Here is a 25,720-nt window from a genome sequence, read left to right as displayed (position 1 = left end):
TTAACGTGCATTTGTCAACCTATGAGCGTTATCTTGTATATTAAACCTGTCCTGATTATTTAATCATTAATTGCTTTGTTTTTTTTATAATTATTCACATTTTCTACTCCTTTCCTTTCCTGTGGGTGTTGCAGTATGGAAAGTGGAGGGAGGAGACACATTCAGTAGGATACTAGCAGTGTAAAAAGTTACATGGTGCAGGCTACACCCAGGCTATAATGGCTTTCTTCGGGGAGAGATTTAGTTTGGTCAGCTGTAAAAAAAGGAATATGTATGTACAGTATATATATATATATATATATATATATATATATATATATATATATATACCTTGTTTTCTTATTTAACTATAAGTAAATATTTCATTTTTACAAAGTAATAAAAAGAAGATAATTTCCTCATGTCAGCCTGCTGAGCAAAAGATACTTCACATAGGAAAATGGAATTTTATGTGTAAAAACATTATACCGATATATAGGTAAATAGAGGGAGGGGGTGCTTTACACCTCTCATCATTCTTTCCTGATTCGACACACACCGCATTCCTATTTGCAGTTCTTTCTCTAATGGGCATTTCTGTCTTTGCAGAAGGGAGTCCCAAGCCGGAGGCGGCAACAGTCAGCACCGCCGTATCTGTTACGGTCCACAACAAGACGGCCATCGCTGCAGGTAGGATGGTTTTACTGTTGCTGGTATCAAGGGGTGGTCACTTTGATTAGTATGTTGATCCTATTTGTTTGCAAAGCACAACACATTCTGTTCATGTGCTGGTTTACAGTTAGGAGCACATTATAGGTTGGTGCACATTACAGGTAGGTGCACATTAGAGGTTGGTGCACATTAGAGGTTGGTGCACATTAGAGGTTGGTGCACATTAGTGGTTGGTACACATTAGATTGGGTGCACCTTAGAGTTAGGGGCATATTAGAGGTTGGTGCACATTAGAGGTTGGTGCACATTAGAGTTAGGGGCACATTTTGCCCTGTTGCAAACCATGTTGCACTTTTAAGGGGTGAAATTGCAAACTTTGTGTTTGCATGAAGAGCAAATACTGCATTCGGTTGTGAGGCTGCAAACCCCTCATAGCGCTAAGGAAGGTTGTGTATTTTTTTTCATTTTTACATTTTCCTTCTAGTGTAATTTCGCACCCAGTAGATGGACTTGTCCTAACACAAAATCAACCCCGCATTGTATTATATTGCATTTCTGTATTTTCTGTTGCCTAGATGGTACTTTTGAGAAGTGAATAAAAATATATATAAAAGAGTAAAAAAAAAAACTCTTTGTGTGTATCTATGTGTGTGTCTATGTGTTTGTGACGTGTGTATGTGTATAAAACCAGCGAAGTCTAGGTAACTTAAAATACAGAAATACACTATAAATATATTATACATATAGAAGTTGTGTAGTCCTGCGCATTCTATGCACATAGTTAATCCTCCGGACAACACGGCTGACAGACAGATGCTGATAGAGCCTATTGTAGCACTATATAGTTAGGAGAAAAGTAAGTGTCATATACAAAGGGATAAACTCTATATAGGACACCCACTACATAGTGCTCTGTGCTGTACAATGACAAAGCTGTAATAGGAATTGATGGATGTCAACACAGATCTTGTCAGATACTAGATAAAGTCAACATTATCCACTTAGGAGACAATATTTTGCCTGGTAACCTGCTCAGGTATTACTGTGTGATCTGCTCTATTCAGCTCTGTTAAGCTTTGGTTTCTGGGGAAGCACAGAATGTTGTGTGGGATGTATTTATCATCTACTGTAAGAATGAATTGCAAATCGCAATGTATGTGGAAACTGTCACTGCTTCTTGTATTATCCACGGTACACATGTAGTGGTACATAGCACCTATTCACAGATATAACATGTGTTAAGCCAACATTTAACATGGCGATGTATCGACTCTTTGCATGGCGTCACGTGTCTTTCCCAAAGCGTTATAATGAAACTCCCTGCAACACATTTTTCTGCCACCAGGTGGCACCTTGACAGAATTGTACTGCGCATGTCAGTAAAGGAAAAGTGGACAGCGCATGCTTTCAAATTACTGCGTTCTTGGTCCTGCGTTAATTTATGAATCTGCGGCGTCTGTGGTCTGAATCTGCTCGGACCCCCAGCACCGTGCGTAAAATTCCTGCAGCTAGTCCCCACCACCTAGGCTGTGTGCCGGGGTAAATAGTGGTGGTCCCAGTATTAGGGGGCGTGACCGGTCAGACCTCTCACACTGTGAACCCCTGTCCATGATACTGAGATCACTGGAGTGTCAGCGATGGGGCCCAGCACTTTTATTGTGGTTTTAGTGGCCTCTTGGGAGGGTGCATTGTTTTTGTGGCCCCTCTCCCCATAAGGGCATCAACCACCTGCCTTTCAGGGCTGCCGATCAATGATTCTACAGCAAACCTTGTGGTTAGCCATGGTATTGCAAGTACAGTGGTTTGGTATTTTAATCCTAACAATCAGCTGTTGATTGTGGCCAGATCATCATTGCTCATATACTGAACATATCTGGAAAACATTGATTAATTTCCTCCTTTTCAACATGCGCCGGAATCTAGATTTCGAGATCTTCTCAATTATTATTAAAATACGTTCCTATCTCCGAGCTTTTAGTTTCAAATAAATAAATATATACGATTTGAGAGGTTCACACTTGATCTGAATGAAGACTATCACAGTCTGTGTCTGCCAATGACCGATACTGCGCGATTGTCCTCTCGTCTGACACTGTCTGCTAAACCGTCCATCACGCAGAGCCCCGGCGGAGGGCGTCAGGCGGCGGATGTGTCAGTAGGAGAGAGCTGTGAGATTGCTGACGAGCTCTGACAGTTCCCAGACTGGGATATAACATTATGCACCTTCTGTGATGCCCAGGAGGCCCCTGCGTTCATGATGAGGGTCGCCTGCTTCCACGTAACTCTGTATATCAGCATTTCCACATCCTTCCTGCGGGTACGGGACCCCTGGAAGCGCCATTGTGTGACGCGGAGCAATCTCTTCATGCTCTACATCTATATATTGTACTAAACGTATTCTGGTTTGTGGGTTATACTCCGTGGAAGGTCAATGTACATATATGTGTGTATAGATTTCATATGATTGCATCTCTAGCGAATGAAGATGACAATCGGTGCCGGCTTCTGATTGGTGTAATGTGTATAAATCCCTCCCATTTATGCTAATACTACAATAATGTTCCTGCTGCAATCTATTCGCAGTATTACAGTGATATTTGCCATCTGTCCGCAGCAATAAAGCAGATTCCCGTTTAATTTTAACACCTTCACTGCTGAGTTTTCTCATTCGCGTGCTGAGCTAATATTTTCGACATTTGTGCTCGTCTTATTCCAATGTCATTGTCAGTGATCTCTCATGGTGTAACCCAGATGTCAGTGATCTCTCATGGTGTAACCCAGGTGTCAGTGATCTCTCATGGTGTAACCCAGGTGTCAGTGATCTCTCCTGGTGTAACCCAGGTGTCAGTGATTTCTCCTGGTGTAACCCAGGTGTCAGTGATTTCTCCTGGTGTAACCCAGGTGCCAGTGATCTCTCCTGGTGTAACCCAGGTGTCAGTGATCTCTCATGGTGTAACCCAGGTGTCAGTGATGTCTCCTGGAGTAACCCAGGTGTCAGTGATCTCTCATGGTGTAACCCAGGTGTCAGTGATCTCTCATGGTGTAACCCAGGTGTCAGTGATCTCTCATGGTGTAACCCAGGTGTCAGTGATCTCTCATGGTGTAACCCAGGTGTCAGTGATCTCTCCTGGTGTAACCCAGGTGTCAGTGATTTCTCCTGGTGTAACCCAGGTGTCAGTGATTTCTCCTGGTGTAACCCAGGTGCCAGTGATCTCTCCTGGTGTAACCCAGGTGTCAGTGATCTCTCCTGGTGTAACCCAGGTGTCAGTGATCTCTCATGGTGTAACCCAGGTGTCAGTGATCTCTCATGGTGTAACCCAGGTGTCAGTGATTTCTCATGGTGTAACCCAGGTGTCAGTGATCTCTCATGGTGTAACCCAGGTGTCAGTGATCTCTCATGGTGTAACCCAGGTGTCAGTGATCTCTCATGGTGTAACCCAGGTGTCAGTGATCTCTCATGGTGTAACCCAGGTGTCAGTGATCTCTCATGGTGTAACCCAGGTGTCAGTGATCTCTCATGGTGTAACCCAGGTGTCAGTGATTTCTCATGGTGTAACCCAGGTGTCAGTGATCTCTCATGGTGTAACCCAGGTGCCAGTGATCTCTCATGGTGTAACCCAGGTGCCTGTGATCTCTCCTGGTGTAACCCAGGTGTCAGTGATTTCTCCTGGTATAACCCAGGTGTCAGTGATCTCTCATGGTGTAACCCAGGTGTCAGTGATCTCTCATGGTGTAACCCACCTGTCAGTGATCTCTCATGATGTAACCCAGGTGTCAGTGATTTCTCATGGTGTAACCCAGGTGTCAGTGATCTCTCCTGGTGTAACCCAGGTGTCAGTGATCTCTCATGGTGTAACCCAGGTGTCAGTGATTTCTCATGGTGTAACCCAGGTGTCAGTGATTTCTCATGGTGTAACCCAGGTGTCAGTGATTTCTCATGGTGTAACCCAGGTGTCAGTGATCTCTCATGGTGTAACCCAGGTGTCAGTGATCTCTCCTGGTGTAACCCAGGTGTCAGTGATCTCTCATGGTGTAACCCAGGTGTCAGTGATCTCTCCTGGTGTAACCCAGGTGTCAGTGATCTCTCATGGTGTAACCCAGGTGTCAGTGATCTCCCCTGGTGTAACCCAGGTGTCAGTGATCTCTCATGGTGTAACCCAGGTGTCAGTGATCTCTCCTGGTGTAACCCAGGTGTCAGTGATCTCTCATGGTGTAACCCAGGTGTCAGTGATTTCTCATGGTGTAACCCAGGTGTCAGTGATCTCTCATGGTGTAACCCAGGTGTCAGTGATCTCTCATGGTGTAACCCAGGTGTCAGTGATTTCTCATGGTGTAACCCAGGTGTCAGTGATCTCTCATGGTGTAACCCAGGTGTCAGTGATCTCTCCTGGTGTAACCCAGGTGTCAGTGATTTCTCATGGTGTAACCCAGGTGTCAGTGATTTCTCATGGTGTAACCCAGGTGTCAGTGATCTCTCATGGTGTAACCCAGGTGTCAGTGATCTCTCCTGGTGTAACCCAGGTGTCAGTGATCTCTCATGGTGTAACCCAGGTGTCAGTGATTTCTCCTGGTGTAACCCAGGTGTCAGTGATCTCTCCTGGTGTAACCCAGGTGTCAGTGATCTCTCCTGGTGTAACCCAGGTGTCAGTGATCTCTCATGGTGTAACCCAGGTGTCAGTGATCTCTCATGGTGTAACCCAGGTGTCAGTGATTTCTCCTGGTGTAACCCAGGTGTCAGTGATCTCTCCTGGTGTAACCCAGGTGTCAGTGATTTCTCATGGTGTAACCCAGGTGTCAGTGATCTCTCCTGGTGTAACCCAGGTGTCAGTGATCTCTCATGGTGTAACCCAGGTGTTAGTGATCTCTCATGGTGTAACCCAGGTGTCAGTGATCTCTCCTGGTGTAACTCAGGTGTCAGTGATCTCTCATGGTGTAACCCAGGTGCATATACTACTGGGAAATACTGTTTATGTAGCTTCCAGGCTGAGAGAGGATCTGGTGGTCAGCGGCCAGGTCAGCAATGTGAGATCTACCTATCGCCAGTCTCCCCAGCAGCCCCTCTTGGCCTATATCCCAGTCAGGGTTTCCTCCTCCTCCGTGTAGTGTACAGATGCTGGGGGGTGAGGGGCTTCTTGGCACAGGGAGCGGATGTGATGCTTGGCGCTGGCTCCGGGCAGTGCGGCTCCCTCCGCTCGCAGCCTGTCACATCCTATCAGATCCGTGTTCCTCCTATGTGTGTGGCTGCCCTCCACATGTAACATGTCAGAGAGGTGGCTCTGTAGCTCAAACCCTTTCTCCATCCTGCAAATGTTCTGCACCTGGGTGTAATATTTGTGCCCCCCTCCCCCTGCTCTCTGCTGCTCCTCTAATTCCCCCTTCTCCCCGCTTACCGACAGCGAAAGTTATAAGGGAACATTTCAGGGAATGTACCTGCACTTCCTGGGCCTGCTTCAGAGGTGCTCGCTAAGGCAGCCGCGACCGCGCCTTTATGCTAATGGTGCAGCCGATGGGATTCGTAAAGAGACGCCCCCACCAGCCTCTGTGCGCATTAAGACGCACCATCGGCCACACGTTGATTGCACCATCCCTATGGAGGCGCACAATCACATGGCCGCAGAAACAGCGCGAGTAAAGTGCTGCCGCTGTTACACGCCCGCGCCTGGCTAGTCACCCCCCTGCTGCCACCCGGAAACGCCCACGGAAATTGCCTCTCTGCATCCAAATTAGTTCTGCGGCTCCTGGCGGTAAGCATCGGGATGCGTGCGCACTGCGGCATCCTCACTGTGCGCCTCTGAATCCGGCGCTCTGCGTTGCTTGCTGGGACCCTGTAATGACGCAGTGTTTTCAAGGGGGCCGCAGTATATGAACTTTAATTCCAGAAAAAGGGGTGAGGGTAAAAGCCGAAAACAATGTAAAGTGTATTGGAAAAGCCGGAAATCTTATTAAACGCATAAAAATGCCGGAAATCATATTAATGCATTGGAGGAGCCGGAAACTATAGTAAATATATTGAAAAAACTGGAAACAATTGTGAACTTATTGAAGTCTTTACTATGATTTCCTACTTTATCAATGCATGTAATATGATTTCCAGCTTTTCCAATGCATGTAATATGATTTCCAGCTTTTCCAATGCATGTAATATGATTTCCAGCCTTTTCAATACATGTAATATGATTTCCAGCCTTTTCAATACATGTAATATGATTTCCAGCTTTTCCAATGCATGTAATATGATTTCCAGCCTTTTCAATACATGTAATATGATTTCTGGCTTTTTCAATACATGTAATATGATTTCTGGCTTTTTCAATGCATGTAATATGATTTCCGGCTTTATCAATGCATGTAATATGATTTCCGGCTCTTTCAATACATGTAATATGATTTCCGGCTTTTTCAATGCATGTAATATGATTTCCGGCTTTATCAATGCATGTAATATGATTTTCGGCTTTTTCAATGCATGTAATATGATTTCCGGCTTTTTCAATACATGTAATATGATTTCCGGCTTTTTCAATGCATGTAATATGATTTCCGGCTTTATCAATACATGTAATATGATTTCCGACTTTTTCAATGCGTGTAATATGATTTCCGGCTTTTTCAATGCATGTAATATGATTTCCGGCTTTTCCAATACATGTAATATGATTTCCGGCTTTTCCAATACACTTTACATTGTTTCCGGCTTTTTCAATGCATGTAATATATTTCCGGGTTTTACCGTCTTCCCAGAAAAAGGAACCCACACGTATTACAATGAAATAAAGAATTAACTGGAGCTTCTAAGGGGCCCCAAGCAGCCTTCTCTCTCTGATAGTGTGTGGGAGTATCACTCCTGGGTGTCAGGGGTGTATTTACTAAGCGGCAGGTTTCTAAAACCTCCGATTCCATTGATTTTGGATGTCAGATTTAAAAGGACAATAATATTCAATACATTATCTTGTTTGTTGTGCATTTAATATTACAGTATCACCTTTTTGAAGCCAACAGACAAAGCCACCGATAATCAGGGAGTTTGAAAAGCTGCTGGTTTGTACAGGACGGGAGGAGAGAAGCAGAACTCTCCGATGGTTGTACTGTATTCCAGAAAGTTTTAAACTTTTCTTTTTTGTATGGTTTTAAGGGTCTATTTATCAAAGTGAGAAGACCCCTAAATAGTGGTGAAAATCTCCGTTTACGTTAGATGTAGGGATACTCCCATGTATTATTTCGGCAATATAGAGAGGTCAGGAAAGATCAGTGTGTCCCCTGATGTCTGTGTATTAGAAGGAGGGGAGAAGTCAGTGTCCCCTGATGTCTGTGTATTAGAAGGAGGGGAGAGGTCAGTGTCCCCTGTCTGTGTATTAGGAGGAGGGGAGAGGTCAGTGTCCCCTGATGTTTGTGTATTAGGAGGAGGGGAGGGGTCAGTGTGTCCTGATGTCTGTGTATTAGAAGGAGGGGAGAGGTCAGTGTCCCCTGTCTGTGTATTAGGAGGAGGGGAGAGGTCAGTGTCCCCTGATGTTTGTGTATTAGGAGGAGGGGAGGGGTCAGTGTGTCCTGATGTCTGTGTATTAGGAGGAGGGGAGAGCTCAGTGTGTCCTGATGTCTGTGTATTAGGAGGAGGGGAGGGGTCAGTGTGTCCCCTGATGTCTGTGTATTAGGAGGAGGGGAGAGGTCAGTGTGTCCTGATGTCTGTGTATTAGGAGGAGGGGAGGGGTCAGTGTGTCCTGATGTCTGTGTATTAGGAGGAGGGGAGAGCTCAGTGTGTCCTGATGTCTGTGTATTAGGAGGAGGGGAGGGGTCAGTGTGTCCTGATATCTGTATATTAGGAGGACGGGAGAGGTCACTGTGTCCCCTGATGTCTGTGTATTAGGAAGAGGGGAGAGGTCAGTGTGTCCTGATGTCTGTGTATTAGGAGGAGGGAGAAGTCAGTGTGTCCCCTGATATCTGTGTATTAGGAGGAGGGGAGGGGTCAGTGTTCCCCCTGATGTATGTGTATTAGGAGGAGGGGAGGGGTCAGTGTGTCCTGTTGTCTGTGTATTAAGAGGAGGGAGAGATCAGTGTGTCCTGATGTCTGTGTATTAGGAGGAGGGAGAGATCAGTGTGTCCTGATGTCTGTGTATTAGGAGGAGGGGAGAGGTCAGTGTGTCCTGATGTCTGTGTATTAGGAGGAGGGGAGAGGTCAGTGTGTCCTGTGTGTGTATTAGTAGGAGGGGAGGGGTCAGTGTGCCCTGAGATCTGTGTATTAGGAGGAGGGGAGAGGTCAGTGTGCCCTGATGTCTGTGTATTAGGAGGAGGGGAGAGGTCAGCGGGCCTGATTGAGAGCCGGACGCTATTTGCGCTTGCTCATTCAGAAAAACGCCCCCTGGCCGCTCACACCATACATCATGTCCGCTATTTAATAGATTAATCTCGAACATCGAACCGCGTCTGAACTGCTCGCTATTCTTGTGGTTGGTTTTTCCTACCGCTATCTTGCGAGCAGTTCTGACTGTAAAACAACCAAGTGATGTGGTCAATGACGCTGCTGTATTAATTATGCACACCCATAAAACGCCCGTTTTGACCTTTAAGCACACCTGCGTTCTGATTTCCACTCCCCGTTTTCAAGCACCTTCCCCTGTTACCACCCACATACGCCACCTCCTGTCACTCAAAATAGCAGGCATTCGCTATTTAGCGAACAAACGATTTTCGGCCCCACTGACTGGTTCGCGCATGCGTATTACAATCCGTACGCATGCGCAGATGTGCGAACATCGCTCATAACGAACGAGCGGCCGCTTACGAGCGGCTCTTAAATGAGGGCCTGTGTGTCCTGATGTCTGTGTATTAGGAGGAGGGGAGAGGTCAGTGTGTCCTGATGTCTGTGTATTAGGAGGAGGGGAGAGGTCACTGTGTCCTGATGTCTGTGTATTAGGAGGAGGGGAGAGGTCACTGTGTCCTGATGTCTGTGTATTAGGAGGAGGGGAGGGGTCAGTGTGTCCTGATTTCTGTGTATTAGGAGGAGGGGAGAGGTCAGTGTGTCCCCTGATGTCTGTGTATTAGGAGGAAGGAGAAGTCAGTGTGTCCTGATGTCTGTGTATTAGGAGGAGGGGAGGGGTCAGTGTGTCCTGATGTCTGTGTATTAGGAGGAGGGGAGAGGTCAGTGTGTCCTGATGTCTGTGTATTAGGAGGAGGGGAGGGGTCAGTGTGTCCCCTGATGTCTGTGTATTAGGAGGAGGGGAGAGGTCAGTGTGTCCCCTGATGTCTGTGTATTAGGAGGAGGGGAGGGGTCAGTGTGTCCTGATTTCTGTGTATTAGGAGGAGGGGAGAGGTCAGTGTGTCCCCTGATGTCTGTGTATTAGGAGGAAGGAGAAGTCAGTGTGTCCTGATGTCTGTGTATTAGGAGGAGGGGAGAGGTCACTGTGTCCTGATGTCTGTGTATTAGGAGGAGGGGAGAGCTCAGTGTGTCCTGATGTCTGTGTATTAGGAGGAGGGGAGAGGTCACTGTGTCCTGATGTCTGTGTATTAGGAGGAGGGGAGAGGTCACTGTGTCCTGATGTCTGTGTATTAGGAGGAGGGGAGGGGTCAGTGTGTCCTGATTTCTGTGTATTAGGAGGAGGGGAGAGGTCAGTGTGTCCCCTGATGTCTGTGTATTAGGAGGAAGGAGAAGTCAGTGTGTCCTGATGTCTGTGTATTAGGAGGAGGGGAGGGGTCAGTGTGTCCTGATGTCTGTGTATTAGGAGGAGGGGAGAGGTCAGTGTGTCCTGATGTCTGTGTATTAGGAGGAGGGGAGGGGTCAGTGTGTCCCCTGATGTCTGTGTATTAGGAGGAAGGAGAAGTCAGTGTGTCCTGATGTCTGTGTATTAGGAGGAGGGGAGAGGTCAGTGTGTCCTGATGTCTGTGTATTAGGAGGAGGGGAGAGGTCAGTGTGTCCCCTGATGTCTGTGTATTAGGAGGAAGGAGAAGTCAGTGTGTCCTGATGTCTGTGTATTAGGAGGAGGGGAGAGGTCAGTGTGTCCTGATGTCTGTGTATTAGGAGGAGGGGAGAGGTCAGTGTGTCCTGATGTCTGTGTATTAGGAGGAGGGGAGGGGTCAGTGTGTCCTGATGTCTGTGTATTAGGAGGAGGGGAGAAGTCAGTGTCCCCTGATGTCTGTGTATTAGAAGGAGGGGAGAGGTCAGTGTCCCCTGTCTGTGTATTAGGAGGAGGGGAGAGGTCAGTGTCCCCTGATGTTTGTGTATTAGGAGGAGGGGAGGGGTCAGTGTGTCCTGATGTCTGTGTATTAGGAGGAAGGAGAAGTCAGTGTGTCCTGATGTCTGTGTATTAGGAGGAGGGGAGGGGTCAGTGTGTCCCCTGATGTCTGTGTATTAGGAGGAGGGGAGAGGTCAGTGTGTCCTGATGTCTGTGTATTAGGAGGAGGGGAGGGGTCAGTGTGTCCTGATGTCTGTGTATTAGGAGGAGGGGAGAGCTCAGTGTGTCCTGATGTCTGTGTATTAGGAGGAGGGGAGGGGTCAGTGTGTCCTGATATCTGTATATTAGGAGGACGGGAGAGGTCACTGTGTCCCCTGATGTCTGTGTATTAGGAAGAGGGGAGAGGTCAGTGTGTCCTGATGTCTGTGTATTAGGAGGAGGGAGAAGTCAGTGTGTCCCCTGATATCTGTGTATTAGGAGGAGGGGAGGGGTCAGTGTTCCCCCTGATGTATGTGTATTAGGAGGAGGGGAGGGGTCAGTGTGTCCTGTTGTCTGTGTATTAAGAGGAGGGAGAGATCAGTGTGTCCTGATGTCTGTGTATTAGGAGGAGGGAGAGATCAGTGTGTCCTGATGTCTGTGTATTAGGAGGAGGGGAGAGGTCAGTGTGTCGTGATGTCTGTGTATTAGGAGGAGGAGGGGAGAGGTCAGTGTGTCCTGTTTGTGTATTAGTAGGAGGGGAGGGGTCAGTGTGCCCTGAGATCTGTGTATTAGGAGGAGGGGAGAGGTCAGTGTGCCCTGATGTCTGTGTATTAGGAGGAGGGGAGAGGTCAGCGGGCCTGATTGAGAGCCGGACGCTATTTGCGCTTGCTCATTCAGAAAAACGCCCCCTGGCCGCTCACACCATACATCATGTCCGCTATTTAATAGATTAATCTCGAACATCGAACCGCGTCTGAACTGCTCGCTATTCTTGTGGTTGGTTTTTCCTACCGCTATCTTGCGAGCAGTTCTGACTGTAAAACAACCAAGTGACGTGGTCAATGACGCTGCTGTATTAATTATGCACACCCATAAAACGCCCGTTTTGACCTTTAAGCACACCTGCGTTCTGATTTCCACTCCCCGTTTTCAAGCACCTTCCCCTGTTACCACCCACATACGCCACCTCCTGTCACTCAAAATAGCAGGCATTCGCTATTTAGCGAACAAACGATTTTCGGCCGCACTGACTGGTTCGCGCATGCGTATTACAATCCCTACGCATGCGCAGATGTGCGAACATCGCTCATAACGAACGAGCGGCCGCTTACGAGCGGCTCTTAAATGAGGACCTGTGTGTCCTGATGTCTGTGTATTAGGAGGAGGGGAGAGGTCAGTGTGTCCTGATGTCTGTGTATTAGGAGGAGGGGAGAGGTCACTGTGTCCTGATGTCTGTGTATTAGGAGGAGGGGAGAGGTCACTGTGTCCTGATGTCTGTGTATTAGGAGGAGGGGAGGGGTCAGTGTGTCCTGATTTCTGTGTATTAGGAGGAGGGGAGAGGTCAGTGTGTCCCCTGATGTCTGTGTATTAGGAGGAAGGAGAAGTCAGTGTGTCCTGATGTCTGTGTATTAGGAGGAGGGGAGGGGTCAGTGTGTCCTGATGTCTGTGTATTAGGAGGAGGGGAGAGGTCAGTGTGTCCTGATGTCTGTGTATTAGGAGGAGGGGAGGGGTCAGTGTGTCCCCTGATGTCTGTGTATTAGGAGGAGGGGAGAGGTCAGTGTGTCCCCTGATGTCTGTGTATTAGGAGGAGGGGAGGGGTCAGTGTGTCCTGATTTCTGTGTATTAGGAGGAGGGGAGAGGTCAGTGTGTCCCCTGATGTCTGTGTATTAGGAGGAAGGAGAAGTCAGTGTGTCCTGATGTCTGTGTATTAGGAGGAGGGGAGAGGTCAGTGTGTCCTGATGTCTGTGTATTAGGAGGAGGGGAGAGGTCAGTGTGTCCTGATGACTGTGTATTAGGAGGAGGGGAGAGCTCAGTGTGTCCTGATGTCTGTGTATTAGGAGGAGGGGAGAGGTCACTGTGTCCTGATGTCTGTGTATTAGGAGGAGGGGAGAGGTCACTGTGTCCTGATGTCTGTGTATTAGGAGGAGGGGAGGGGTCAGTGTGTCCTGATTTCTGTGTATTAGGAGGAGGGGAGAGGTCAGTGTGTCCCCTGATGTCTGTGTATTAGGAGGAAGGAGAAGTCAGTGTGTCCTGATGTCTGTGTATTAGGAGGAGGGGAGGGGTCAGTGTGTCCTGATGTCTGTGTATTAGGAGGAGGGGAGAGGTCAGTGTGTCCTGATGTCTGTGTATTAGGAGGAGGGGAGGGGTCAGTGTGTCCCCTGATGTCTGTGTATTAGGAGGAGGGGAGAGGTCAGTGTGTCCCCTGATGTCTGTGTATTAGGAGGAGGGGAGGGGTCAGTGTGTCCTGATTTCTGTGTATTAGGAGGAGGGGAGAGGTCAGTGTGTCCCCTGATGTCTGTGTATTAGGAGGAAGGAGAAGTCAGTGTGTCCTGATGTCTGTGTATTAGGAGGAGGGGAGAGGTCAGTGTGTCCTGATGTCTGTGTATTAGGAGGAGGGGAGAGGTCAGTGTGTCCTGATGTCTGTGTATTAGGAGGAGGGGAGAGCTCAGTGTGTCCTGATGTCTGTGTATTTGGAGGAGGGGAGAGCTCAGTGTGTCCTGATGTCTGTGTATTAGGAGGAGGGGAGGGGTCAGTGTGTCCTGATGTCTGTGTATTAGGAGGAAGGAGAAGTCAGTGTGTCCTGATGTCTGTGTATTAGGAGGGGGGGGGAGGTGTCTCCTGATGTCTGTGTATTAGGAGGAGGGGAGAGGTCAGTGTGTCCTGATGTCTGTGTATTAGGAGGAGGGGAGACGTCAGTGTGTCCTGATGTCTGTGTATTAGGAGGAGGGGAGGGGTCAGTGTGTCCTGATGTCTGTGTATTAGGAGGAAGGAGAAGTCAGTGTGTCCTGATGTCTGTGTATTAGGAGGAGGGGAGAGGTCAGTGTGTCCTGATGTCTGTGTATTAGGAGGAGGGGAGAGGTCAGTGTGTCCTGATGTCTGTGTATTAGGAGGAGGGGAGAGGTCAGTGTGTCCCCTGATGTCTGTGTATTAGGAGGAAGGAGAAGTCAGTGTGTCCTGATGTCTGTGTATTAGGAGGAGGGGAGAGGTCAGTGTGTCCTGATGTCTGTGTATTAGGAGGAGGGGAGAGGTCAGTGTGTCCTGATGTCTGTGTATTAGGAGGAGGGGGGATGTCAGTGTGTCCTGATGTCTGTGTATTAGGAGGAGGGGAGAGGTCAGTGTGTCCTGATGTCTGTGTATTAGGAGGAGGGGAGAGGTCAGTGTCCCCTGATGTCTGTGTATTAGGAGGAGGGGGGATGTCAGTGTGTCCTGATGTCTGTGTATTAGGAGGAGGGGAGAGGTCAGTGTCCCTTGATGTCTGTGTATTAGGAGGAGGGGGGATGTCAGTGTGTCCTGATGTCTGTGTATTAGGAGGGGTAATAATACATAGATATTAGAATAGGGTGATAGGAATCTCTTGCTGTATTTTCTGACTTCCAGCAGATTTAGGGTTATTATTGGGAGAACCTCTGGCTCTCCGGCCCCCCCCCCCCCTGGTGCTTCCCCTCTGCGTTCTGTGCTACATTCAGCTTATTACTCAGCAGAAGACAATGGGATCTCCGTTAGTCCCTCTGCTTTCCCGGCACAGCCTAAGTGGGGCACTCTGCGTTGCCATGGTGACCGGCTTCTCCGTGTGCCTCCTGAGTCCCCCTCTGCTGGGTAAGAAGCTGGCACCAGCACTCCATGAATTAACCACCTCATTGCCGACCCAGTAACCCCACAGAGTGGGAGTATATAATATATATATAAATATGACAGCTGAGCACAGTGCATAGCGTTCGGCATCCAATCATTACACAACGGAGACAGTGACACCCACACATACGTGTTTGCTGCACGTTACACAATTGTCACACAGTCATCTCGGGCTGCAGATGGTTTGTTTGGCGTCTGACGATTTCGTAGACATTACGGCACATTTTATGTCCCTAGTGCGTCATTTCTTGTAGTCATTGGCTTTTTTCATTGTTATGAACGTTTTTGCTCTAATTTCATGGATGATGGTGAAATAAATGTTTTATATACCTGTTTATAACCCAGTCGTACATACACCCCACAAATTGCCGAGGTTCCGCACCGCGGCGCTGTCGCCGGGATCTTGCTGCATCTCGCTGATTGGTTACTAAGAAATTATTAGGTCGCAGTTCTTCAAATTTTGGGATATTTATGACTCGGTTTTTCTTTAAAGATCCAATTAAAAAATACCTTATTGTCACGTATATTTGTTTAAAAATCATTGGTAAAGTTTAACGACACCAGGTGCCCTGGCGTTATTAGCCCACAGTGGGAGTGGATTCATTTACGGCTAATTCGCGCCAGTCACAGGGTACGAGTCTGGCTGGTCAGCTCGCACATGCGCAGTAGTACTGAAATTACAATACTGGGCTTTTAGTTACATTTACTAAAAACATTTTTTCCAAAAATAGTGTAAAAATAAAAAAATATAGCTGAAGAAAATGATCAAAAACCTTTTAAATAAAAAAAAAAATGGTTTTATATTCATGGATTATGCTTCTGTCATCGCAGTCGTGAGTTATTGCCGTCGGTGCGTGTACTGATGCGATTCTTGGTAAATAGGTTTCTTTGCGCCATTTAATGGTTATGCTTACTCAGGGCTATTTTTCCGGAAAAATAGGTCCAGGAACTGGGGGTGGAGCTATAGGGAAACAATTATATATATATTATATATACATATATATATAGTATTTAGAAAAGAAGGCGCTCAAAGGAGACTTTTAAATAAACCTTGTTTTATGAAACATACTTTTCGGCCCATAACGCTACGCCATAGTTAATTTGAGGTTCAGGAGTTCCTTCTTCGCTTACTTACTGCCGGTGGTGGCAGCGCTGTCACTGACTATAACCCATTGATGTATTTTGCAATTTTTTAAGAAGCCGTATAAAATCGGGCGCCGTAGGGCCTTTCTGGCCTGTGATAATTATGCCCCCAAGCTCATGAATGAATATTGATTCTTCCCTCCAAACAGCTGCCGCCACTGGCTTCAGATGCACTGTATGTATGTATGTGTGTATATATATATATTTATTTCTGTATGGGTAAATAACTTTGGAGTTGATTAAATAGTGGCACTGTTAGCAGAGGTTGCATTATCTGCCGCTCTGGATTCTGCCTGCGCACGGTGACCCCCGCAGCTGAGCGAGCTGGTGGATTTTGGGTTGCCGTGGCGACGTGGATGCGCTGTCAGCCTGACTGCTGGCTCTCAGCTCCTGAGAATTTAATCTTCTGTATAATCTCCCATCTGTTCCTTGCTGGTGGAAGGGGGTCCTCCTTAGCGTGCGAGAACCCCTTATCTTTCTTAAAGGGTTGGATGGCCACAATGTGTGTTTGTTCGCGGCTGTGATAGATGTTTGCGCGCTAGGAAACAATCTCACCTGATGCTCTAAGCGGCATCTAATCTCCTGGCTGCCACATTACCTGGCGCGGATCGTTACTGGCTCACCTTGCCGTCACCTCTGCGCTGCTAGTGATTGTGCGCGGGGAGACGCCGCCATCACGCCTGGTGTCTCTGCTGCATAAAATGGGAAATAGAATTACAGTATAGACACCTACACAGTTCTATGTATAGTTATAGTATCTGCCCGTGCTGCAGTGTGCTGTACTGTATACAGAAACGTAGGTCACACATATTGGGCCTGATTCAGCAAAGATCGCAGTTGCTTATATGCACGTAATCGGGACAGCGATCGCAGAGACTACGCAGACCCGGGGCAGAGTGAATGACAGGAAGTGCCGTTTGTGGGTGGTGATGGGGTTGGTCGGCTGAACGCAGGCGTGCCAGTGCGTTGGGACGGCGTTGCAGGGGCGTGCATAAATTAGCCACTGCGATACCAGACGCAGCCTGAGGCCTCATAGTGTGTGCTGAAGTTAGCAATTCCTCAGTGAGGTCTGGCCTGCCATATCTGTGCCTGATGCAGAGCTGAACGCTCTGACCAGAGCGCTCGCTCTGAGTCAGGGCCCTCCTACCTGTTTTAGGAGCGTCCTCATGGACGCTCGCATAGCTGTGGGTTACCACCCACAGCTATAGCGAGCGTCCATGATGATGGTCGTGATGGTCAAGACCATCGCGACCATCGGGCATGCGACGGAGACCCTGCGGTAGGGTCTCGCTGCCGCAAGCCCTGGAGTGATTTTGGCTCTATCAGAGCCGAGAGCACTCCCACTGACATCACTAGTGATGTCAGTGGGGCCGGCTTCAGACGGTAGGCGTTCCCATGGGAACGCCTCCGTCTGGCAGGCACGCCCACCAAAGGGGGCGTGCTGTCAATCAACATCGACAGCACGCCCCCTTTGGTGCGAGACCCGGAGCGATGGAGAGCCCGTCGCTCGCCGGGTCTCGCGCATGCGCAGTGGGGGAACATCGACCCGCTTGCGAGCGTACTGCCGCTCACGAGCGGGTCTGAATGACCCCCTCTGTGTGTATGGGTCCGATGTTACTCGATGTTACCGATTGTTTCGCTATGTTCCTTTAGTATACGGATGTGAGTAAGAGGAAGTGGTGTCCTTATGTCAGGCTGCGATCGCAATGCGAATGCAAACATTTACATATCAGCGCTGATATTAGCCACTGCGCTGCGTGCGTATAAGCTGAATAGCGCTCCCTGCTGAATCAGACCTATTGTTTCCAGATTTTGGTGTTACCATTAGGCGAGCCTACCCTGTAAGAGAGACATCGGGGAAGACTTAGTGTCGCACGCAAGTCCGCCGCAGTTACATTCGCGATGCGCTCACAGAACTAAATAAGTATATTCGCCCGTTTAGTGATTTGTACTCGTCCGTGCGAACACACACGCTACGAGGCAATTAGTCCCTTTTACCAGCACTTGGATATGTGACTGAGAAGCGTAGGAAAATCGCTAGATCTGTCCGCAGATTGGTCGTGCGTGCCACCCCGGATTGGCACCATAATGTCACTAAGCGTTTTTGTTTTTTTTCCTGTTCGGCGCCCGCTAATCGAGCGCTTCTTACATAGAGAGCCTTTGGGCCCTTAAGGCCTGTGATGGGCCAGGCGGTGCGCAGCACATCAGGAAAGGAACCGATATGGCGTAACAGGGGAACGGTTTCCCTCCCGCATTAATTCGCCTGATAATCTGACTGAGAGTTTGTCGCTTTAGTTTTCCTCCTCTGAAACTCCCATCAGACATTGCCCTCTCTCTGCTCAGCTATGGTGTGGGTGCAACAGCTCCCCCTGCTGGCCAATTTACTATTACACCTGAGAGGAATGGCTCTGCTTCATTACCAATCAATAGAGTTAGATTGACACATGACTGAAGCATGGGAGCACCCTTCATTGAAATGCTCGATGGAAACCCAATGTGATCACACTAAAAGTGTCCATACACGGTGCGATAAAGCAGCCGATCCGACGGATTGGTACGATTTGGCTGCTCTATCGTACCGTGTATGGGCATGATATCGGAGAGAGCGCGCTCCCGTGGGGTCGTACATCGCACCCCCAGATCTTACTGCAGGTTCAGTTGACCTGGGGATGCGATGTGCGATCCCATTCAGCGCTATGCGGGTGGGGGTGTGGGGAGCCGGCATATCAGGGGGTCGGCCACCTGATCGCTCTGTGTGTGGGGACCGCCCGATATGTTGGACGTCGGATCCCCCATTGCGTGGCACGGTGTATGGCCGGCTTGACTGTAAGCAGTCCCACATAGCAAGTTATGTAGCTTTTTAATCCCCTCTGCTAGCTCTTCTTCTACAAATCATTATCTCTTTTCAAAATCTGTCTGAAGACTAAACAAAAATGGCTGCTGGATGCAGTGCCATAGCTCTCAGCTTATCATGTGATGGCAGAGGGGGGAGAGACAGGATATCATAGAGCAGACCAGAGCTCAGAGGGGCATTCCAAAGCCTATCTGCTCACTAAATCAGGTGTCATGTGATTGTGGTTGCCGCAGTAGGGTCCAGAATCCTAAATCATTAATAGCAGCCTGAAAAACAAAACCAAAGGAAGATGGTAATTACCAACATCCTTCTTATAGCCTGCTAAATAAATTATTGCACCCGATTCATGGAATTGCTGCTGTTCAGAGTTAAAATAACTGAATAAATCATTCTGCTCCTTCTGTAAAGTGTTCCCTCATTAATAATTGAATCAAGCCAATTAAAGTTATTAGACCATTATATTAAATGAAGGCAGTCGTAACATGGTATTAATGCGTTTCTGTTCCAGCGTAACCACATGAAGCGCTGTCGGTGTTACTTGGATGGTACCTCAGTGAATGATCCGTGTCTAATAGGAAGAGACCTCTGTGTTCTAAGCAAAGTCCGTGTTTATGTTGTGAATATATGTAAATAGAGGAGTAATTGGCTTCAAAGTAATTGGATGTAACACTAAATTGTTGCTTTATTCTGTATTTATCTACACGGTTTATAACGAGCAGGCTTTGTGTTCCTGCCACCGCAGGCTTGTCCTCTAGAAGTCAGCGTGTTCCCCTGGAGAAGTACATTTTATATTTGCACCAGTTTGGGAGCTCCGGTGACTGGGGGGCCGGCATTGCCGTGACGTCAGCCATGTTGTATTTAAGCCGACTCTGACGGTTCATACTCATGTCAGTATTTGTTGTGTTATTTTGTCTGCTGCACTGTTACTGACCTGGCTGGTTCTGGACTCTCATTGTTTGCTAGTGACCGGACAGAGGACCTCAATCAGACACGGTCGCAAGCGCTGCGCGCTCGCAACTGGGTTGATGTTTCGTTCCTGCGCACACGCAGCGGCCGCACTGTGCGTGTGCAAGCCCCGGAGCGAGAGAGAAACTCTCTCGCTCCGGAACTCACTATAAAAGGGCCAGCTGTCGATGATGATCGACAGCTCGACACGTTTAGTAGGCGGGACGGGGGGGGCTACACAAACGGAACGCCTGCCGTTTTGTGGGCGGCCGCACTGACATCAGCTCCCTGGGGGCTTGCGGTTGCTGAGACCCAACCTTAGGATCTCGTCGCAAGACCCGATGGTCGCGATGGTCTTGACCATCGCGACCATCACCCTGGTCGGTCGCTAAGCTGTGGGTGGTACCCATAATGCCTCACTCTCTGTCTCACCCTGGTAAGCTTAGCTAGCGACCAGGAGGCCGCACTTAAAAAAAAGAAGCGGCCGCCCTCATTCAGAGAGAGCGATCGCTTCTTGCGACCGCCTCTGAATGAGGGCCAGAGCCAGATCATTCATTAGGTAACCTAGGCGCCCACTATCCCAGTTCTATGTTTGTTTGGGACTTGGAGACGGCAATGGGACTTGGTATTAATCAAGCTCTGACCGCTGCCTGTCATACGTTTCAGAACCATTTCCTCCTGCCCGGGTCATGTCCCGTATATTGGCTGTTATTCCCATCCCGCGTGTCTGTATAGTCAGCGGCTGCTTACTGAGGCCAATTATTGGTGTGTTGACCAGTGGGTCCCAAAAAGTTGGGGTCTAGGAGTCCTGGAGGTTCTCGTTAGGTGAGACACCTGAGCTGCAGGTGTCACCAATCACTGAGCGCATATGATCAATAGTCAATGATTACATTACAGCGGACATGGCTCCCATCGCTGTGACCTACTGAAGTTTAAGAGCCCCAGGGGCTTATGTAATAGTCTGCAGGATGCAGGTATGGGGAGCTCACGGCGAGTCTGCCTGTATTTATAAAGTGGCAATCACTTGGAAGGCAGAACCAAGCTGGTAAAGCACTGCGCTATGGTCTAATGCTGGGTACACACTAAACGACGTGTGTACCCAGTGATGCGACCCCCAAGTCGACGGGCCGACATATCAGGCAGCCGGTACACATTGGTCATTCCGATCCGTCGGAATCAGGCAAATCGCGCAAAAAAATCGTCTAGTGTGTACCCAGCGTAAGACAGAGGTTCCCAAACTCACCATTACAGTCCAGGTTTTAAGGATATTCAAGCATGGATATCCTTAAAACCTGGACTGCAATGGCGGAGTTTGGGAACCTCTGGTCTAAGTACTGCTGCAGAAAGTTACACAAGTTTCTATACAGTTGTAGGAATCATTTAATCCCTGGCAAAGCGGAGAATTCTGAACCCGTAAAACATATATTATTTTACCTCCTTGAATTAAATCTTTGATAAAAGCTGCGCGTTAACCTATAAGGGAATCCCCCAGACCTATAAGGGAATCCCCCAGACCTATAAGGGAATCCCCCAGACCTATAAGGGAAACCCCCTGTCCTATAAGGGAATCCCCCAGACCTATAAGGGAAACCCCCTGACCTATAAGGGAATCCCCCTGACCTATAAGGGAATCCCCCTGACCTATAAGGGAAACCCCCTGACCTATAAGGGAATCCCCCAGACCTATAAGAGAATCCCCCAGTTAGAATTCTGTATTACTATTTATTAGCATGATGTGGTTAGAAGTAGTTTTTTCTTTCTATATTGTTTCACATATACTGAAAGCAGAGGCTTCCCCTTCCTATAGCCGGACTTTCCCCTAAGTAATGAGGATGCGTAGTGGTGCCCTGGCGGGCTCTGCCCACGGCCGCTGGTGGCGATGGCCCGTCCCTGCCATCTGTGATTGATCCGGCTTCTCTCACCCAGAGGCGGAAGCAATACAATAGGGAAAAGCATTATCCTAGCTCGTGATTAATAGAGTGATATAAATACATCTCAGGACTCGGACACATACAGAAATACAATCTTTAATAGGAGACAGCACAAGTTCAGGAAATCACAGTAATAACCTGGAAGCCTGCGTCCCTCCGACACACATGACACACACATAGGGGGGGGGGGGGTCTCTTGTTCCTCTGCAGGGTCCCTGCAATGTGATTCACCCCAATAACATAATCATCACTCGGATGACGTCAGCGCTGTACGCTCCATCGTTACTGCAGCAGCATATTCAGACTTCTCCGTATAACAGTGTCCTTCCGCCATTGCGTTACCCATAGTGCCTCACTCTCTGTCTCAGGCTCCATCTTGCATATTTTTAATTGGAGCGTCTTACAGGTCAGCTGTCACCACTACATAGCGGGGGCAGCCATACAGTGGGCTGGGAACACAGCCTACCAATTCATCTGGAGCCAAGGTCGTCACTGAGGCGTGAGGCATTTGGTTTAGTCGTGCCTCATGCCTCAGTGAGGTTCCTATTGAATTGCTAGGCTGCCTTTTCAGGGATCATAAGTTATTTCCTCACAGCACAGACGATGCTACTGCACAGATAGGAGTACCGTCCTTCTAATGACAGCAGGATTAAACAGACTGGAAATGGAGGAAGAGACACCGGTGATATCTTAGGGGACAGTGAGACTCCTCTCATCATCTACCCCATGTCACTGACACTCAGGGGACCCCACATGGGCTGCAGGGACACAGGAAGCACTTGTGTGGCGTTTTATAGGGCGAATCATCCAGTGAATGAACGGTTAAAGGGAATTCTCATATTTGAGGGGATGGTGTATGTAGAACATACAACATAAAAACTATTATGAGACATGTGCCATCATTATTACTATGTATACTGCACTTTTAAAATACATTTTTGGTTTAATGATCTAAGGAAGAGCTAGAATTTGACAAACAAGAAACAGGAGAGGTGTATAAATGACCAGGGAACGACGGGACGCAGTTTATAGACCAGCGGACTAAATGCCGCCGGTCTATTTCCCGACACAAAAAGCCAGACGGTGGGCTTCAGATAGGCTGCAAAATACCGATGCCTATCTGAATCCCGAGGCCTGAACGCCGTCAGCCTGAACGAGGTAAGACCGGGGCGTCCTTAGCGTCAGCTGCTTGGGTTAGGTTTAGGGAGTGTAGCGGAGTTAGGGTTAAGTTTTGGGGGGGAAGGTTAGGGATAGGCACCCCTAGGGGGGAGGGTTAGGGTTAGGCACCCCCGGGGGTAGGTTAGGGTTAGCCCCCCCCCCGCGAGGGTTAGGTTTAGAGTGCGGGCGGGTGGTTAGGTTTAGGCACCCCCGGGGGGACATAGGGTTAGGCACCACCCCGGGACTTTTAGGGTTAGGCACCCCCTAAGGTAGGGTTAGGGTTAGAGGGGGGGAGAAGGGAGTGTTAGGGTACTTACCAGCCGGCGTCGGGATCTCCTGCTGTCGGCATCTCGTGTCGGGATTTGAGCCGCCAGTATTACTTACTGATTTCGGGAATGACCGTACAATACTAGCTAATGACCAGACAGGTCCGGTAATTAATAATATGATTTACATCAATAAAACATAGACAATAGATCTAATCTATGATTGTATGCACTAAAATGTATGATTACTGTATTAAACCTGTGTTCATTCACTGACTGAGTCACCCTATATAAATACAGGTACATTGCGCTCAGGGCAGGGATAGCGTTACTGGCTCCCCGTGATACTATCACTCTCAAAACTTTTTCAGCAGCAAGACAAATACAGTAATGTATGTATCCTTCTTTTTCCATGGGTACAAGTGACTCTGTGTTATAGGGTCACATTGGGCAAGCAGCTCAGATAAAATTCTAAAACTGGACTTGTGACCTGCTGTACACACTGTGGAGACTAATATTCACGAGAATGCAGCCTAACCAGTGCCCCATAAATATTAGTCAGTTCTGGTCAGTTTCAGCCAGGCCTCATGAATATTAGTCAGGCCTCATGAATATTAGTCAGGCATCATGAATATTAGTCAGGCCTCATGAATATTAGTCAGGCCTCATGAATATTAGTCAGGCCTCATGAATGATAGTCCTCATGAATATTAGTGAGTACTCATGAATATTAGGCCTCATGAATATTAGCCAGGCCTCATGAATATTAGTCAGGCTCCATGAATATTAGTCAGGCCTCATGAATATTAGTCAGGCCTCATGAATGTTAGTCTTCATGAATATTAGTCAGGCCTCATGAATGTTAGTCCTCATGAATATTAGTGAGTACTCATGAATATTAGGCCCCATGAATATTAGTGAGTACTCATGAATATTAGGCCCCATGAATATTAGTGAGTACTCATGAATATTAGGCCCCATGAATATTAGCCAGGCCTCATGAATATTAGCCAGGCCTCATGAATATTAGTCAGGCTCCATGAATATTAGTCAGGCCTCATGAATATTAGTCAGGCCTCATGAATGTTAGTCTTCATGAATATTAGTCAGGCCTCATGAATGTTAGTCCTCATGAATATTAGTGAGTACTCATGAATATTAGGCCCCATGAATATTAGTGAGTACTCATGAATATTAGGCCCCATGAATATTAGTGAGTACTCATGAATATTAGGCCCCATGAATATTAGTCAGGCCTCATGAATATTAGTCAGGCCTCATGAATATTAGTCAGGCTCCATGAATATTAGTCAGGCCTCATGAATATTAGTCAGGCCTCATGAATGTTAGTCTTCATGAATATTAGTCAGGCCTCATGAATGTTAGTCCTCATGAATATTAGTGAGTACTCATGAATATTAGGCCCCATGAATATTAGTGAGTACTCATGAATATTAGGCCCCATGAATATTAGTGAGTACTCATGAATATTAGGCCCCATGAATATTAGTCAGGCCTCATAAATATTAGTCAGGCCTCATGAATATTAGTCAGGCCTCATGAATGATAGTCCTCATGAATATTAGTGAGTACTCATGAATATTAGGCCTCATGAATATTAGCCAGGCCTCATGAATATTAGTCAGGCTCCATGAATATTAGTCAGGCCTCATGAATATTAGTCAGGCTCCATGAATATTAGTCAGGCCTCATGAATATTAGTCAGGCCTCATGAATGTTAGTCTTCATGAATATTAGTCCTCATGAATATTAGTGAGTACTCATGAATATTAGGCCCCATGAATATTAGTGAGTACTCATGAATATTAGGCCCCATGAATATTAGTGAGTACTCATGAATATTAGGCCCCATGAATATTAGTCAGGCCTCATGAATATTAGTCAGGCTCCATGAATATTAGTCAGGCCTCATGAATATTAGTCAGGCCTCATGAATGTTAGTCTTCATGAATATTAGTCAGTCCTCATGAATGTTAGTCCTCATGAATATTAGTCAGTCCTCATGAATGTTAGTCCTCATGAATATTAGTCAGGCCTCATGAATGTTAGTCCTCATGAATATTAGTGAGTACTCATGAATATTAGGCCCCATGAATATTAGTCAGGCCTCATGAATATTAGGCACCATGAATATTAGTAAGGCCTCATGAATGTTAGTCCTCATGAATATTAGTGAGTACTCATGAATATTAGGCCCCATGAATATTAGTCAGTCCTCATGAATGCTAGTCAGTCTTAATGAATATTAGTCAGGCCTCATGAATGCTAGTCAGTCTTAATGAATATTAATCAGGCCTCATGAATGCTAGTCAGGCCTCATATTAATTTAATAAGGCGATCTCAGGAAGGACAGACACTTCTCGCGGAGCACTTTAAAGTAAGGTGTCTTTTCATGGGATACAAGTATTTTTGTGGTCTCTCCTGTCTAGTTTTCTTTGCTGAGATGTTCATTAATAGACCCTATGTCCTGTTGGATCAGCCCTTAGAAGAAGTAAGAGTCTGAAAGGAAGGAAATAGGGGCAGTAACCACCTCTTCCATAGTGTGACGATGTTGAGAACATAAACTTGTACTTTGCAGAAATGACTGATGGTTCTGCCTCTGGCGACAAGCGTCTACAGTTACTAAGCTCCAGGGTATGTTGGACTCACAATCGCTGTTAGCTCTGGATGTTTGCCAGTGAGGGTTATTAAGCCAATAAACCAACAACCTGCTCACCCTGTTGGCTGATCTCAGCCAGATCATTTGACACTAATACT

The 25,720-nt window shown here is 47.5% G+C and overlaps 1 protein-coding gene across 6 annotated transcripts in view; it reads left to right on the top strand.

Annotated features, from left to right (window-relative positions):
* Positions 1-25,720, top strand: part of CACNA2D4 (calcium voltage-gated channel auxiliary subunit alpha2delta 4) — a 512,905-nt gene that overhangs the window by 181,232 nt on the left and 305,953 nt on the right. For all 6 annotated transcript variants that reach the window (XM_088457118.1, XM_088457115.1, XM_088457117.1 and 3 more), the window contains one exon: positions 589-669. In XM_088457118.1, the coding sequence (XP_088313244.1) occupies positions 589-669 (81 nt within the window). The remainder of the gene's footprint in view (positions 1-588; positions 670-25,720) is intronic.

The sequence above is a fragment of the Taudactylus pleione genome, unplaced genomic scaffold (assembly GCF_031769625.1).
Source record: "Taudactylus pleione unplaced genomic scaffold, aTauple2 ptg000738l, whole genome shotgun sequence".
NCBI lineage: Eukaryota > Metazoa > Chordata > Amphibia > Anura > Myobatrachidae > Taudactylus > Taudactylus pleione.
The sequence above is the reverse complement of the archived record's forward strand: the minus strand, read 5'-3'. Positions and strand labels throughout refer to the sequence as shown.